Source organism: Ochotona princeps, chromosome 4 (assembly GCF_030435755.1).
Source record: "Ochotona princeps isolate mOchPri1 chromosome 4, mOchPri1.hap1, whole genome shotgun sequence".
NCBI classification, from domain to species: domain Eukaryota; kingdom Metazoa; phylum Chordata; class Mammalia; order Lagomorpha; family Ochotonidae; genus Ochotona; species Ochotona princeps.
The window spans coordinates 106596117-106614283 of NC_080835.1; the positions used below are offsets into that span (position 1 = coordinate 106596117).

The 18167-nt window shown below is 45.9% G+C and overlaps 1 protein-coding gene across 1 annotated transcript in view; it reads left to right on the plus strand.

The window, feature by feature from the left end:
- OPCML (opioid binding protein/cell adhesion molecule like) overlaps positions 1-18167 on the plus strand; it is a 1164457-nt gene that overhangs the window by 606607 nt on the left and 539683 nt on the right. Inside the window, exon 2 of the mRNA XM_058662337.1 lies at positions 15601-15685. Within this exon, the coding sequence (XP_058518320.1) occupies positions 15601-15685 (85 nt within the window). The remainder of the gene's footprint in view (positions 1-15600; positions 15686-18167) is intronic.

The following is an 18167-nucleotide window of genomic DNA, read 5'->3' on the forward strand; positions in this document are numbered from 1 at the left end:
TCAACCGCTGAAGCAGCTCTGCACTGTCTATGTGTTCCGATCCCCTGTTGACCTCCACTCACTATCGGCAAACCAGCTCCTGCCTCACCCCAGTTCCCTTTTCCACAATGATTGTACTTTTTGCACCCAAGTGATTCTCAATTCCTTAAGAAGGGGTGCTCCCTATGCGCGAAGCAGCAAACTGCTGATGTACCCTTGGGAGGCAGGGAAGATCCAAGGCTTTGCAGTAAGAACTCAGCCCCGGTGAACATGGACGGGTCACAGACCCCACATAGCCTGTTTAGGATGTGTGAAATTAGGACTATTGAACGAGCTAAATGAGGTTATGTGTGTAAGTCACTTATTCCAGAGTCTGCGCACACATTCACTTGTTACTATTGGCAGAAGCAGCTATAGGATTGTAGGTTTCCAATCCATCACGGCACTCTCTACCTACTTTCCTCTGTGACCAAGGTCAAGAGCACCAAACAACACTCTCTTGAAGCTCAGGATTACAGACAATGTAGACATGTATTTCCCCAGTTCCTTCCCTTGACTGATATCTGGGAATTCTATCTCTTAACAATGAGTCTGTTGGGTAATGTCTTCTGAAACCCTGCTCAAGCCAACACCCAAGTCGTTGTGAAAGAACGCCTGAGACCAGTGTGTGTGAGAGGAGAGTGACAGGGGTCTATTTCTGCCTGCTCTTGATGCCGTGAAAGTACTTCTAAATGTTCTTAGCACGTGGAATTAAAAGATGTCATTGCTTTTGCTGCCCTGGCTTTTGTGGCCATTTGCAGAGTGAACTAAAGGATAGATCTCCTTCTATTTCTGTGTTTTTGTGTCATTTCGTATTTCAAATGCAACAAATCTGGAAAAAAAAGTTTGAAATCATGCAAATGAGGAGTGTTTTTTTTAAATAAAAGATTATTTGCTTGTTTGGTTAGTGGAAAAGTAGAATGACTCTTGGAAAGGCTTCAGATCAGCTCTAGCTACTGTGCCCATCTGGGGAGCAAACTAGCAAATGGAAGACTTTCTTTGTCTTTCCTTCTCTTGCTGTAAAATCTACCTTTATAATAAAAATAAATATTTTTTAAAAAGAAAGAAATGAAAGAAAAGCAGGTTGACAGAGAAGGGAAGTCAGAAAGACATTTTCTCTGCTAGTTCACTCCCCAAATGGCCTTACCTACCAGGCTGGATCAGGCTGAAGGCTGGAGCCAGGAGCTGTATCCAAGTTGCCCAATAGGGTGGCAGGGTCCCATGTCCTTGGGCCATCTTTGTTGACTTCCTAGGTGCTTGAGCTGGAATGTGGATCAGAAATCAGAGTAGAGCAGCTAGCAATTCAACCCACAGACATGGGCTTCCAGTGTTGCAAGCTGCAGCTTATCCTACTGAACCATAATGCCAGCCCTGAACAAGGAGCTTAGAAATGCCTGCTATTAAAGAAAGGCCCGAATTTTCTTTTTCACTAAATCCATACATGCCATTTTACTACCTCTAAGCATTTTGCATTTCAATTTTCTTGAACTCTAGTTAGGCTTTGTTTAAAAAAATGAGTTATTAATCATTCCCCTTCCCGTGATAAACTTTCTTTACTTTGTGATGTGCCTTAATGAATATTTGTCATGAGGCTTTTAGAATGGAAAGTGAGATACACAATGGTCTATTTGCTGTCTTGCTGGTGTCCATATTTGAATGTCTTGGTGTTTTTGTGAGGTCATCTCTTAGAGGAAATCAAGCTTTAAGTCAGTCAACTTTGAGTAAAGCAGATAACCCTCCACAGGTTGGGTGAGTGGATCTAAAAATCTAAGAAAAGAACAACTTAAAGAAAAAGAAAACTTTCCAACTAATGGCCATGGGAGTAGAGCAGCAGCATGGTTTCTATTCTGGCTCTCTACCCTGTGGGCCTGGACTGCACACTCTGGCCTTGCCAACTCTACCACACGAGCCAATTCCTTAAAATGATTCTTCTCCCATTGTTTCTCTGTCTGTCTGACTTTTTTCTGCCTCTGCCTTTTCTCTTGCTCTCATTCTATTTCATTTTATCTACTGATATCTCATCTCCATAAAATGTCCTTGGTTCTGTCCTCAGCCCCGCTCCTACTTGCTTTTTCTTTCACTGTGCTGCTTCTTTCTTTGGCTTTCTTTGTCATTTCCCTTCCCCCCCTCTTTCTCAAGACTTCCCGGATGAAGACTGGACTCTCACTGCTTCCCTTCTCTGTTGTCTGGCCTGCATTTGCTGACACCTCATTGCCATCCATAGGCTTAGCATTGAGAAAGGTTGGGTATTTTTGGTATGATTCTTGTCTCAACTTTTGTGGTTCTGACTGTTCCAGTCTGGTGACAGGGAACAAGAGTGGCTAATAGAAATAACTTTGGGGATTATAAGCACAGAAAAATTTCAGAGCAAATTAAGGAATGGGAAATGCAATTCATGAAAAGAGATGATTCGTAGACAAATCTTATTTACTGGTGTCAAACATACATGTGGTGGTGGCCATGGGGTCTCTGGGCCATCAGAATTATGGAGATCAACCAATCCAGTGCATCTCAAACTTTTTTCCACATCCTTAATACAAATAGTATTTAAGGGAACAGCATTGCAGTTTAGCAGATAACAAGTTGCAACTACAACATTCTTAATACACACTGGCTCAAGTTCTGGATGGTCCACATCCAATCCTGCTTTCTGCTCATAGTCTAGGAGAAGCAACAGAAAATGGTCCAAATACTGGGTCCCTTGCCATGCATGTGGGAGGCCTGGAGAAGCTCCTGGCTTCCACCTAGCCAGTAATCTGAGGAGTGAATCAGTGGATGGGAGGTCTCTGTCCCTCCCTCTATATATAATTCTGCCTTTCAAATAAAAGTATAAATCTTTAAAAAAAAATGTAACCAGATCACAAATGCATGTGCAAGAGCATGAACAATTGCATGAATAAAGGCTGGACTCTGTAATGCAGGCATGCCTCATGACAGGCTCGCTCGTCGTGCCAAGTTACCATATATCACAATGATTATGTAAACCACATGCTATGTTTCTGACTAATCTATGTTTTATTGAATAGACTCCTAATATCTGAAGCCCGTCTTCTTTGTTTGCTATCCATGTGGTACAGCCACCTGGTTTCTCATCATGATTAGCTTCTTTTTCCAATATAAATAATAGTGTGTTCCAACATCAGTGCTGCTAGGCAGGCGCTGCAATTTTAGAGTGATACAAATTGAACTACTCTAATTCTTGGTCTTCTTCTTCAGCTCTGAATTACTACCAACAAAATTATATTCAATGCTCAATAAAGGCAAATATACTTGACAATTTAATATTTGGTTTGTGAATCTTAATAAACAAAACACCGGTGAGATTATTGAAGGGAACGGGCTAGAGATGCATCTCATTTCGCATTATTAAGTGGACAACTATTTAAAACATTCTATGCACCAGGAACTATTGTGAATGCTGGTGATACAGCAATGAGCCTGGGACATTTAGGGTTTCCTACTTTGTGTTTCTAGAAACGAGTAGAAACAAACTTTCTCCTCCACACATTGATTACTTTACTTAATAAGAATTCATTCATCTAGAATTGTTAAAGGAATTAGATTAGATGATATTTATTAGATGTGCATCCTAAGGCCTGGCACTAGCAGGATGACGATAATGATGATGATGATAGCTGCTATTGTTTTCTAAGCAATAGTTGATTGATGAGCCCCTGAGTGGGTGTAGAGGTGTAAGTGACCCGAAACAAAGCATCCTACCTGTGTTTATAAATCAACCACATCCTAAATTCTTTGATTAGCAGGGGTTGATCTTCAACATGTTTAAGGAATTGTTGAATGCCAAATAGAAATGTACTAAGTTTCTCAATTCGAATATGAAATGGAGCAAAGCACAGGGTCAACTTCTCCATACCCACATCTCTGTCCAGCTGCTGCCCGAGCCTTCTGCTTGCGCGTTCTTTCACAGCCGTACAGACGGCCCACACACCTTTCTTTTCTTGGCTGCATGCTCAGGTCTTCGTGCTCGGGTCATCTCCTCCTGACTCCTTGGCTGGCCAGAGGTGAAACTGCTGCTGCAGCAGTCACCTGGTTTCAGTCCATGGTTTCAGGTCAAATCCACAATTATCTATCCTCCACTAACCTGGGCCCTACAGTGTTTAACACATGAACCACTCTTTGCTCCTCGAAGCTCTGCTCCCTCCATGATGTCCGTGTGGTCACCGATTCCTGACTTCCCTTGTTCTCTGGTCACTCCCCAGATTCCTTCATGAATTCTTCCGCTCGCCTTGTACATGTCTGTGGTGTTCAGCATTGTCATTTTCTATTTTATTCTTTCTCAACTCCAGCTCTTCCTGAGTGACTGACTCCGTTATCACCCAGGACTACAGCTCCCACTTACACAAAGATGATTCCAAAATCTATAACTATGAACAATGTTTCTTTGTCAGGCACAAAACCTAAATATTCAAATGCCAACAGAGTATTTTACTTGGATGTTCTACTAGCACCTCAAGCTCAACATTTAACACCCTGCTTCTTAGTGTCAACTATTTTTTTTTTAAGATTTATTTATTTATATTGGAAAGTTAGATATACAGAGAAGAGGAGAGACAGAGTGGAAGATCTTCTGTCGGATGATTTGCTCCCCAAGTGACCGCAACGGCCAGTGCTGTGCCAATCCAAAGCCAGGAGCCAGGAACCTCCTCCAGGTCTCCCATGTGAGTGCAGGGTTCCAAGGCTTTGGACCGTCCTCGACTACTTTCCCAGGCCACAAGCAGGGAGCTGGATGGGAAGTGGGACGGTCGGGATTAGAACCAGCACCCATATGGGATCTGGGCGTGTTCAAGGCGAGGACTTTAGCCGCTAAGCCACGCCACCGGGCCCAACTATTCTTATTATGTCTCTATGATTGGAATACCAGCAGCTTCATTGCCAAAATCAGGAACCAAGTGGCAAACCAAGCCCTAGTCAGTCTTGAAAAGTGAACTTTAAAGTCTGTTCTTTGGAGCAGCATTTGAAGAACACTAATCTAGCTTACATGGTTTGATTCTGAGACCCTTAGGGGTAGTGGAAATATTTTTATTTCACATCTTAGCATACTGAAATGTCGTACCTGACTATTTCTTTTGTTAGACCATATACTCTTTTTTTTATTAAATTTATTCATTAATTATATTGTGTTGTGATTACATAGAATCTGGGATTCTCCCCCTAGACCATATACTCTTTGCGGACTTGTAATATACCATATTTTTGGTGTCTCTAGGCCCAACAGAATTATATATGCAGTGAATGTTGGTACAAACTAGGATGATCATTGAATTCAGCAACAAAATAATGAATGAACACACATAAATACAGGTAATGTTGCAAATGAACAACATACAAGTTGAAACCCAAGTTCTAGATCCTCTCAAAGACCTCGTAAGATCAAGTTCATTTTAGCAGGAAGAGGGAAGAGCCCAGGTGACGCAGTGTCTCCTGAATACTTACTCTTTGCCAGACAGGGTCTCTTATATAAAATCTATTGGGTTCTTCAAAGAAGAAAAGTTGGGTTCAGAGACTCTTGGTCTGTTTCTCACGGTTCCCAGCTCCATGGTAGCAGGTGCTGATGCAGAGCCAGGCTAGCTGACCCCTAATAGGCATTCTCTTTCCCCCAGTCAAGGCTCCCTGGGGCAGTAGAATCCATTTCCCACCTGCTGCAATCTTTCTCTTAGGGACCTACAGTCAGAGTGTGAAGTGTGAGACTGTAATACTACTACTAAACATTTAAAAAACACATTTTATGACTTGCAGGTCTCAATATGATGCTTTTTGTTATTTGATTTATAAAACTACATGAGGTGTGACTATCAAGTAATGAGGCTGATTTTATTCCATGGCTTGTGGAAATTGGTCGCTTTATGGGATCCTCTGGCTTGACTAGATGGAGATGCTTTAGTGTCATTGATGCCTTGTGATGCCTTCCTCACATTGCAGTATTTGGATACCAGGATGAGAAGGTCAGAGTTACTGGGAAAGCACCATGCTAGAGATGCTACACCAGCTTCCTGCAGACTCTGTACAGTGGATCTCAAACTTCTCATTCAATGATGTGAGTATTCATACCTAGACTTCAGTACAGGAATCAGGGATGAGAAACAAGCACCTTGGTCTCAGCTTCTCTTAGAACCTAGTGGTTCCAATAGGACAGAGGTGGTTGCATGCGTGCATTGCATACAGAAATTTGGAAATGGCTTTTACCTCATATAGTCTACAGCTATAGATAATCTGCTTTCACGTCTGGGGAAACCTGTTAATAATACTTTACAATGCGAACCTTGTGTATTCTTCATTTTTCTTCCAATTTTAGTTTTGTTACTGTTTTATTTGTATAAAAATATGCCAATTTTTTTATCACTTGGCATTAAAGACAAATAAGAGGACTTGAACGTCTTCCACCACTGAGAGCTGTCATCATCCAGGTGCTGAGATGGGAGCTGATGGGTGTATGATCATGGACCTTTCAACCTCATGAATAAATTCTTATCATTGCTTATGGAGGTAGAGACAGAGACTTGTAGGATAAGGAACATGCTAGGGGCCACGGAGCTTGTACATACGGAGTTGGAGATTGAAGCTAAGGATTTAAGCAATCTTTCTTCTCCCCGCTGATCCAGGCTGTTGTGCTGCTACACTAGAAAGGATGTGATATAGTCTAAGACAGAAGGAGGAGTGGATTATGATCCAACTGCCCTTGACCATGACCCAGGCCAGTAGCTTACCAGGAAAACCATTTAACATATATTTGTCTCAGTTTGGAAGAGAGCAAATGAGAAGAAGAATGAAAAATGAGGTTCCCTATCAGTGAATGTCACACCACACACTGGTAATGGAGATGGCTGTAAGCTGGAAGGTGCTTTGCGTTTAGCACGTCAGTGCTTCTGTGCTTCCAACATGGTGTCTAGCCCGTGCTCTGAGGTCTTGTCATTTCCTTGCCGTGACAGTTCTGAGCCCACCTTCACTAGCACTGATAGAGGCAGTCCGTGCTGGTTCTGACCCTGTCCTCATGGCCACACATTCCCACACCACTTGTTCCACAGGCCAAGGTCCCTGAACAGTCCTGGTGTCTCTGCCATTGTTGCACTCCCTGGGCCCTCACTGACAGAGGTGGGTTTCTGTAATAGAAACGCTCACCAAGCACAGCCATCTTACTTTATGTTCCCTCCTAATGCGCCTGCAGGGCAGCTGGGTACAATCTTCTCTCAGATAAACACAAGCTGTATATTTTCCTTATTTATGAATAACACACAGTTTGAAATTGCTTTTACAACAGGATAAAAATTTCAATAGATCTTTCTGTGGGATTCCAAGTTTCCCTGTAGTGTTCCCATCTACATAGTCCCTCCAAGGACAAAATGATAGCTTATTACTAACCGTGTAAACCTCTTCACCCTCACGCGGTTTCTAATGCTGAAGTTAGATCTTCAAAATTGGAAAAAAGACTTAGCCTGCTTACTGAAACACACCACTTTGGAGTTTTGCTGTGACATGTCCACCTTGTCTGTCCATAGAGAATTGCTGGAAAGAAATGGTGACAATGGGTCCTCAGCCACTTCTCTGTAGCTAGTAAGAAGCAGCCTTTATTGAGAATTAATTCAACACCAAAAGTGTGCCAAATGTGTTATATGAAGCCCTTCATTTGTTAGGGCCTGAACTGGGTGTCCCTAGAAAGTGCATGCTAAAGATCTAATAACTATGGGTTTGTATTTGAAGAAAAAGGCCATTTAGAAGTGATTATGGTGAAATTAGGTCCCAAGAGTAGTATCCTAACTTGATAGAGGTGGTGATGTCAGAAGGGAAAGATAGAGTCCTCTCTCTCTCCCTCTCTCCTCTTTTGCCATCAGGAAGGCACAGAGAAAAGTCACGAATAAAGTCCCCATACGAACACCCTAACCTCAGATTCCAACCTGCAATATTGTGAGAAAATAAAGGGCTGATATGTGAGTCACCCTATCTGTGGTATTTTTGTTTGGTAGCACAAGCTAAGGCAAAAACAGATTCTCTACAAATTCACTGCTGTCATTACTTCCACTTGCAGACCTGAGAGCAGAAGATGAGTGAAGTTAAAGCACTTGGACTGGTTCACGCATCATGAACTGTGCAGGTGGATCAAGCCATGGTCTGGCTGCGGGCTCCTTGCTCTCTGCTGTGCTATAAGCTGGTGCTTTCAGTTCGCCCAGATGACAGCAAGGGAGTTATAACAGATCCAAGTCTGAATCTCATCCTTGCTGACTCATGTTAGGGCTACCCGGTATTCTCTGTTTCCTAAATATCATCACTGCCTGGTTCCCAGACAATGCTTTAATCTACTCTTAAAAGGCAAGATGTGAACAGTCAGGAAAGACGTAACAGGAGAAAACCTAAACAGAGTGGAATAGCTTGGATCCTTCAAGGTAGGACAAAGAGAGCTCTTAAAATGACACTGGCAGAGGAGTTTATAGAATTGGAATGAGGCTTCCATGGATAATGTGCCTCTTCGTGTTCCAGAAAATGAACCCAGCAGAGGCTGACCACATTTTTGGCTTGTTTTTCATAGTAAAGCAGGTTTGGGTTGAGACAAAACTGTTCCCCACCCCCCGCCCCACCCGCCTCACCTACTGTAAGCTCTGGCTGCTTGCTCTCAATGCCGTCTTTCCATCTCCATGGGGGCAGCCTCACAGAATAAACTGGCTCTAAGCTCAATCAGAGCTGTATTCATTGCTTCAACTCCTGGTCCCTAGGCCCGCCCTGTTGGAGTCATGCCTTGCACCACCAGCAGCTTACATCCAGTTTCTTACAGCAATCACCCTCCATCTCTTGTTATACTCATTCCTCTTCATCCTGACTCTCAGAAAGTCTTACTCACTAAACTGTCAAAGTAGACCCCTTTTCCTTTCTGTTTCCTCTCCTCATTGTCACCCCCATCATTTTGAGTCTCTTCTCTCAACATTCCCTCTGCTTCTGCTCTATGCCCCTACAATCCATTCTCTATCTGATGGACAAAATAGTTCATAAAATTTGATCAGTCATGCCCTATCACTTACCTGCTGAAAATTTTCTAGAATTATCGCACTGAATTTAGAATACATTCTGGGACAGTTACCACAGCCTTCCAGGCCCAACATCATCATCATGTCTCCTTTTTGCTCTAGTCCAGCCAGGTTCCCCGTCATTTGGCTCCTAACCATAGGTGGTGGCTGGGCGCTCACTTTTACTTTGTTGATGCTTGTGACTATTTAGTTTTTATTTCAAACACTACCTTTTCAAAGAACCTTTCCTTAACTTTGCAATTTATTGTTCTCGCTCATCAATTACCCTCTGATACCACATATAACATCCTAAATATTAGCATTGACCTACTTTCTCATGCTTTCCTTCATCCATGTCAATGCCAGTCACACACCATTGCTGGAAAGTCTCTAGGGAAGTTGACTTTCTCATTGATCACTCCATCTCCTGCCTCCAAAGCAGTGCACAACATTCAACAAACTCGCAGGATGCCTGTGTAGAATCAGCAAATGAATTAACACATGAGAACTGCATTGGAGTTTTGCCCTCTCTGCTCATGGTTTGGTTCATTCGTTGTGGATGTGCCCCTCTTTGTGGGGGTAACTAGGAGGCAGAGAATGCCATGCCTGCTGCACTGGGCATCGCCATTGGTCTCCAAGTTCCGCAACATGCTGCTTATGCCTAACCCCAGCCACCAGCAGAACCTGGCAGTTGCGATGATTGTTTCAGTGGTGAGCTGCTATTTCATCTGCTTTCGTTCTCCTGTGGTGCTCATCCTTTCTGTAGGATGAGAAGTACCTTTGTTTAACTGTGCTCTTCACTGGCACGAGAAATAGAAAAGTTACAGGCGTTCTATCTCATTTAAAGTTAAGTTGAAGTGAAAACATGTGATTATACTTCTATAGATGTTCTTTTCCTGATGAGTTGCTCCAAGTTTCACACACCTTTTCTGGGTCATTGTATGACGGTACTTCAAAAAGTTATCAGAAGATGGAATTAAAAGGAAAGTTCAGTGGGGGTGATGAGCATTTGACATACACCTCATCTTCGAATCTCAGGGCTGCTTCTGAGTCCAGTTTCCTGCTAATGCTCACCTTGAGAGGCAGCGGCGGATGGATGCCTCAAGTAGTTAGGTCCCTGCCACCCAAGGGAGACACAGGGACTGAGTTCCAGCCCCTGGCTTGGGCCAAGTCCTTTTCTGGCTGTTTTAGGTATTTGTGGATTGAAACAGTCTTGCAAGATCTCAATCTTTCTGTCTCTTAAATAAATAAACAGATATGCAAGTGCTTAAGAGATATTTATTTTGTTTCAATTTTTAATTCATGTGTATTTTTTCATAATATGCATTTTCATGAACTTCTTGAATATTTCTCACAGGTAAAACTTTTTATATCAAAAATAATCATTCTTTAGTTTCAAATATGCAGAAAATACTGTAACTTGCACATTACTTTTAAGAAATTTGTTTCAAATATACAGAAAACACTGTAACTTGCATATGACTTTTAAAAGATTTATTTATTTGAAAGAGTTACAAAGTGAGTGGAGAGATGGAGAAAGACAGAGGTCTCTCTTATTCTGCTTACTCCTCAAATAGTCGCAGTGGCTAAGCCTGCACCAGACAGAAGTCAGGAACTTCTTCCACATCTTCCCCAGTATAGGGACCCAAACACTTGGACCATCCGTTGCTGCTGCTTAGCAGGGGTTTGGACTGGAGGACGTTTGGTTGAGAGTGAAGCAGTCAGTTATGGGATGCCCACCCCACATCTTTTCCTGTTATACCACAACTCAGGCCACACAGATTCTGAATTCTTAGGAGTGATACTTTTTGACCCTTCGTCTAGCTGCTGTAGTTCCTTCTTCTCTGGCCTGAGCACACTCTCTCTTCCTCACTCTGTGTGATGGTGTCTTTCTGCTGGCCAGTGCTCTCCTCTGCTTGTGCTCATTGCAGGCCTGCAACCTGTAATCCACACTGCCTTTTCATTTATGAATTGCTATACAGGACAGATCTCTGATGGGCTGAGTTGCAACTCTGGAATATACAAGGAATATCTGTATTCCTTCGCACGTATTTGCTTGTATTTCAGGGATTGTTATTACATGGAAATAGAGATTATAATATATAAGTGTAAGTTAGGATTATGAAATTTTCCAATCTCTCAAATCCTTTGCTAATTGTTGCATGCATTATCGCATTAATTGCTAGTCTATTAATCCATTTTCTAAAACTTTTGGATTCTTTGACCTTTTGGAGCCTTTTTAATCATGGACTTCCCCAGACTAGCTAATTTCAGAGATATGATAGTAAACCACTTGTTTATGAGCAGGCTTTTAATATGCAAAACAATCTAAAGTTCAAATCCCCAAATAATTCCTTTATCAAATCCTCACACATTGAGCCCATATTCCTTTCACCATTAATCACTCCATGGCCAGGTACTGAACCACCCAGAGAGAGACCCCCCCCCCCCGCCGCCGAACCAGCCAGAAATCAGCAAAACTCTTCTATTTCTGGCTTTGTCGAGGTTGACCATTTCCCATGGAAATGGTAATGATTGGAAGTTACAGATGGTATAACTTCTCTCTCCTCATCAACCATGGTGATTCCCCATGTTGGCCCACCATGACCTGGGGTGGCTATCTCCTTTCTGTTTTTAAACTATAAGCTGAAATTCTTCTTTCGAGGAAGTTGTCCGTCATCTGACCAGCCCTGATTTAAGCAAAGTCCTGAGCACATCTCAAGACACCTCCAGTCTATGAGACAGGAGATTGCCAGTCACAGAGCTGGGAAGATGAGCACTCAGATCGGATATCGAAAGTCAGTGCATGGATTTGTCTTTAAAAAAGGTCTTTATATATCCAATAGGCCTAACTAGGGTCATCCTATTGGGGTATACAGCCAAGCACTGCAGTGAAAGGCCCTACATAAAACAGCACATTCTTGTGCCTTGTAAACCTCAAACTTGTTCTTATCTGAATTCATTTTGGTTTTAGTCTTACATTGCATGAAGCAATGTCTGACGATGAAGGAAACGTTCTTCCTAAAATGGTAGACTGACATAGACGAACATAAACACCAGACCTTTGCAGTTACATCTTTGATTCTCCAGCCTTAAGAATCAGTCTCCCTAATCACTCACAAATGCTGAACTGGGAACCAGACTTACGGAAGAGAACATGAGGACATTGCAAAAAGAATTTTTTTTCCCGTGGAAAATGGAATTGAAAACTTTTGATTTTGCGTAAAAAAATTGAAAACCATGCAATTTTTTTTAGCAATATACATTTTTCATGATTTTTTGATGATCTCTCATGCACAGGGATTCCAAAATATCTGCCACAAAAATAAACTTATCTTTTAATTCAATTTTGACATGATTTTTGGAAGAACCCTTATAGACACGGGCCCTGTTCTTCAGGACTCTACATAGCTGTAGTCAGAGAAAGCTAGAGATTGTGCATTTTTTTTTACAGATGTGTTTATTTATTTATTTGCAAAGCAGAGTTACACAGAGAGGGGGAGACACAGAGAGCTTCCACCTGCTGACTTACTCCCCAGATGACTGCACTGTCTAAGAGCCGGAGCCCTGACTGCACTGGGGCTCCCCCTGGGTACAGCGAACTAAGCATCTCGCCCACCTTTCGCACTTTCCCAGGAACTTTAACAGGGAGCTAGACAGGAAGTGGAACAGCTAGGACTTGAACCGTCACCCACAGGAGAGGATGCCGTAGAACTTGGTGGCTTAAACTACTGTGCCACTGGGCTGGCCCACAGATGACGTAGCTTAAGAAAGTTTCTTGTGTCAGCCCATCTCTGCCTTCTTCTTCACTCGCCACTGCCATCCCTCTGTCTGGGCTTCCATTCGCTTTTCTCCTTTCTTACAAAACAATGCCTCTTATCTCAAGCAGTGGTTCAGAGACTGAGCAGTCACCTCATTTTCCAGCCCTGATAATCCATAGGATCAACAAGTATAAGAGTAAGGAAGGCGGGGAGGGAGAGTTAAGGAAGGGAGGTGGAATGTCCTACAATCCAGGGAGGAGCTGTATGGCTTCTGTGACAGCCTGACCCGTCTCTATTCCGTGTTCAAGATCCAAACCCTGTAACTAAGGCAACCCAGCATCACCACCTCCTGTTCTCAGCCTGACCTGATTTAAAACACGAGAACTGCCTCTCCGATCTGGAAATACTGGACAAGGGCTTCCCTGGCTTGAGCGGATTATACACCATGTGTGAAGCCTGGTGTGTTCAAGTCTTGACAAGTGACAAATGCCTTTAACGCTGGGGGTGACCCCAAAGTAAGTGGTGGGCTCTCCTGGGGCCCTGCGTGGCTTCTCTGCATCATCACTCCCCTCTGCCTTGCAGGCTGCACTGCAGCCTTGGTTACATCTGCTTTCAGAAAAGGGCTCGCTGGATGCCTCCCCTTTCCAAGATGACTAGTACTGGGTCAGTATTCTGCCAAAGTCAGTGGCGCTAAGGGGGAATGGGAGAGGGGAGACGGGGGGGTTATTTGTGCATTGTCCCTGAGAGCTGGGAGCAGGAGCTTTTGATTTTTCCGCAACCAAAAAATAAATGATAAGAGCTTAATGCTTAGTTTTTAAATTAAATTTCATTTTGCCCATTGTGCAGCACCCAATCTCGTGTAACAAAAGGCTCTGAGAAAGAATACAGAACAGGTGTGCAGAGCAACCCTGAAATCAGGCTAAGGCACAGAGCCTGCAGTGAGACGAGACTTCTGCCAGGGGGAGCAGGGGGAAAAGCATCAACTAGGCCCAAGAAATCTAGAGCTTTAGAACAGGGGAAGGGAATAGCAGGGAATCTCAAGCTCCACCAACAAGCCAGTCCAGGCATCGGTCAGGTCCTGCTTCCAAGATCGTAAAGTCATCGGATTTTTAGAAAGCTCAACCCTCATGCTTTTCAGGACTTCATGTGTTTTCCGGAGCCCTTTCTTTGTAAGACCCCAAGAGGTTCTGAAAACAGGGCCGGGAACAAGGTGGGGGGCTATTTTGTAGATTGTGTGTGGGAAAAGGGAACGCTGGTGTGCCGGCCCAGGGAACAGACACCAGAGGTGGGACGCCAGCGTTTCCAAGGTAAGCCACTTCATACACAGGCCAGAGAACTCAGCTTCAGGGTTGGTGTAGGGTCAGGCAGAGGGCTGCTACCAGCCAGCGGTCCAGTGCTGGAATTGAGGACTGGCTTAGCCACCTAGACTGGGAAATGCAGTTCTTTTCTCAGGGGCGGGGTCTGGCAACTTCTGCATCAGCATCGGGGAAGAAAGGTGCCAGCGTCACTTTTCGATTTGCTGCCTTCCCCAGACCTCCCTCCCTCGCTCTGTGCCCTACCCTTCAGCCTACCCGCCCCCCACTCCACTCCCTCCTCACTTCTATCCAGGAACCAGGGGAAGCCCCAGGGTGGGGTGGGCAGTCTTCCTCGGCTTGCTCGCGAATAAGGGCAGGTTGTTGGGTGCACATTCTCAGTGATTCCCGGCCTCAGTGGGTGAAGCAGGGCCTGGCGCGGCGGGGGTTAAGGTGGGCGCCCGCGCCCCGCGCCCCGCGCCGCCGTGGCCAGGATGAGCGCGCCGTTCGCGCCGCCCGCCGCCCGCGCGCTCCTAGTCGGCTCCGGGAGAAAGTGGCGGTCAGGGATGGAGCTGCTGCCATGACAACCCCAGCGACCGGGGCCCGAGCGCGTCCGGGCTGCTCCCGGGAGGCAGGCGGCGCGGGGGCCGGGGGCGGCCGCTGAGCGTGGCGTCCGCGCGTCCCCGCGCCCGCGTCGCGTCCCCGGAGGAGGCGGGGGCCGCGTCCGCCCAGCTCCCCGCGCGCCCCGAGCCTGCGCCGGGCGGCGGGCGGCGGGCTGGCGCGAGTGGCCGGGCGGCTGCGGAGGACGGCTGCCGTGCTGAAGATCGCGGGCTGCGCTGGCTGCGCGTCCCCGCCTGGAACTTTTTCTCGCCTCCGGCTTCCAGATTCGAGACTTGGGGGCTGGTTTATAAATACTCCCGTACATATGTGTGAGCTAATAAAACAGTTCTCTCCTCGAAGCAGCCGCCGCTGGGGGCATCTCCTTCCTGCCAGAGCCACTTGCCTTCTTGTCTGGGTTATAAACTTTTGCTGCCAGACCTCTCTGCAGAACGCGCCCAGTCGAAACCTAAAGTAGCGTCCTGAAGAGCCAGGCAGAGCGCGCACCCCGTGACCTTCATCCCCGCACCGTGCTGCCTTCTCCAGCTTCCCAGCCACCTCTCTCCTCCCCAAGGGAGCGTTGAGGAAGCGCTTTTTGGATGCAGGAGGGGGCATCTGGTTCTGCCAGGCTGGAAAGCTGAGGCAGGCTTGGAAGAAGAATTACTAGACTCCGGAGAGCCCAGACTCTTCGTCTCTGCGTCTCCCTGCTCCGCTGTTGGTGGGCTCCAGTCCTCGCCTGCCTTCCGCAGCACTTCCCAGGCCCGTTGACGTGCGGGGCACCAGGCGCGGACCGCGGACCCTGCGGCTGCCCGAGTTCTGGGAAGTTGCGGCCCTCGAGGATGGGGGTGTGTGGGCACCTGTTCCTGTCCTGGAAGTGCCTCGTGGTCGTGTCTCTCAGGCTGCTGTTCCTTGTACCCACAGGAGTGCCCGTGCGCAGCGGAGATGCCACCTTCCCCAAAGCCATGGACAACGTGACGGTCCGGCAGGGGGAGAGCGCCACCCTCAGGTAGGGAGCTGTCCTTCAGCGGGGGTCCGAGCCCTCAGGATGGGGTGTTCAGGGTAAAGGGCCAGGGTGAGGCTGCTGAAACCTTCCGTGGAAGGGGGCTTGGGACAGGCACAAGGGCTTTCCGCAGGCCCAGGAGGTGCCTTCTGCATACAGTGGCGGCTGACGCCCACTAGCTCCTGTCCCAGCTTTGCTGGCCCAAGATCTGGGTGAACACTGATGGCTGTACTGGGGCTGCGTGCATCTGTGGGGCCAGAGCATGGAGTGATTCACTTGTGCGTGGGCACCAGAGTGAGGACAGATGAGGCACCGGAATTGACGTGCTGGGTGGTTAGTCCAAGATCCTTGCGCGCCCGCTCCCAGGCCAGAAGATGTGTGACAAACCAGGACAGTTCTCAGAATGTTCAGGCTAGAACCGCTTGGGGGGTTACCGAGGATGTAAGACTGTGCAATTCCCAGGGCCAGGCCTTGTCTAGTTAGGAGTCAAGACACAGCCAACTCATGCCAAGCCTGGATGGGGTACCTGGGGTCCCACTTGAGATCATGAGTGCTGTTTGATTTCTGCCTGCTGGAGCCAAGGGGAGAAAACATATAGCTTTTATACAACGACATCACCCCTGTGTGCAAAGCACAATATGAAGGCTTTTTGTTTTACCTTAATGAGTTACCGAGAATCACTTACTCGCCCCAGGCAAAGGGGTGGAGAATCTTGGAATATGAACCTTTGGGGACTAGGCCTGCTGCAGCAGAGACTTTAATAAAAATGCAGCCACCACTTTGCACCAGCTCAGCAGTTCTCATCTTTTATCCTTTTAATGAGGCAGTTCTGGTCCTAGGAGACAGATTCAGGGACATCCCAGCCTAACTATGTCTCGGGATGTACACAGGGTGTACGTGTTTGCCCTGCCTGTGACTTTGATGATTATGGTGAAAATGAAACACCCTGACCCAGATTCTGCAGTCCAAGTGGTGCCTGGCTAATGCCAGGATGGGAGGAGGGCGGGGTTTCCTTGAGCTCCATCGCTTGGCTTCCCGAAATTCTCCCTGCTGCTAGACACACCTGTCCCCGGGGAAGGGACTGAAGACCATGGGATGCGAGTTTCTTTTCCAAAGCCCAAGCCTGTTGGGATTCTTGGCACTTGGAATGAATCTTTTCTGGAGCCTGACAATAGGTTCTGGAGCCCTGTGCAACGGTGCTCAGAGGCCCAGCAGGAGAGGAAAAAGGATTAACTCATCCCTCCTAGTGGGCCTGGGCGATGAATACCGCACCCCTGCCCCCTGCCGGCCCCAGATGAGAGTTAGGGTCCTCCACCCCCTCTCTGCCCCCCTGCCACTTCATTCCTCAAACGGGGCTCAGGAGGCCACATTTAAGGATTGAATGGTAGGATGCCTACTTGAAGTAGGAGAAAGTTGGGAGAAAAATGTAGGCCACGCTGTGTCCACCAAGAGCATGATGGTAAATGTTAGTAGTGTGGAGGGCTGTGGGTGCTGGCTTGCATCTCCTGGTCTTCTGGTCTACCACTGGGGCTGAGATTTTCCAAATGAGTAACACCTCAAGGCGGAGTTCCCCGGACTCCCCTGTCCTCTTGTCCTCTTTCCGCCCCTTCAACATTAAACCAGAAACTTAAACAAAACAAAACATAACATAACAACAAAAACTTACAGCTCTCTGCTTTCTGGGATGCGACAAGATGATTCAGCCAGCAGAGGGCCAGCTTCCATCTGCCTCCTTTTATTTTATTTTATTTTATTATTTTTTATGAACTGCTGGCTTGTTTTCATGATCTTCAGTTCTAATGTTTAGCAGCTGGGCTTGCTAATGGGAATGGGAATGAAAGAGGAAAAGCTGAAGGGCTGTTTTTATTGTGCTTTGTGGCGGAAAAATTAACTTACATGTTCTGATATGGCAATTATTTGTTACCCGTTTGCAGTGCTATAGTCTTAAACTAAGCGCATGTCTTGTGTGGATTTTGTCTTTCCTGCACACAGCCACTCTGTGAATAGAGAAGTTTGGAGTGTAGTCTGCATTGTAATCTCTCTCGTTCTTTCTTTTACCTCGTGTGATCTTAGTCTCTATAGGTCATTTCTATTTGATGCCCTGTTGGCTAAGCTCTTGCCTCTTACTCATTTTCTTCTTCATCTCTCCCCTCCAACACTTAATTTTTATTATTCCTTAATTCACAAAGAATTGATTTCACTACCATTATATTGTTTCTTACAAGACAGCATATGCATCTCATGAATTTCTGTTGGTTCCAATCACCCTCCGTTGTTATCCTTGCTTGCTGGTTTTACTGGCTAACAGTTGAGTACTCATCTTCACTGCAAGGGAGCTAGCGCATTTCCAGCGTCTTAAAGTCCACGACACCAATCACCAACATATGCACCATGTTTAATAGGGTGTCGTTCTCTCGTTTTACAAAATTCTAAGTCCTGAGTATTATTAGTTTTGGTCTCCTTAAAGATGTTCATTGGGAATTTAGTG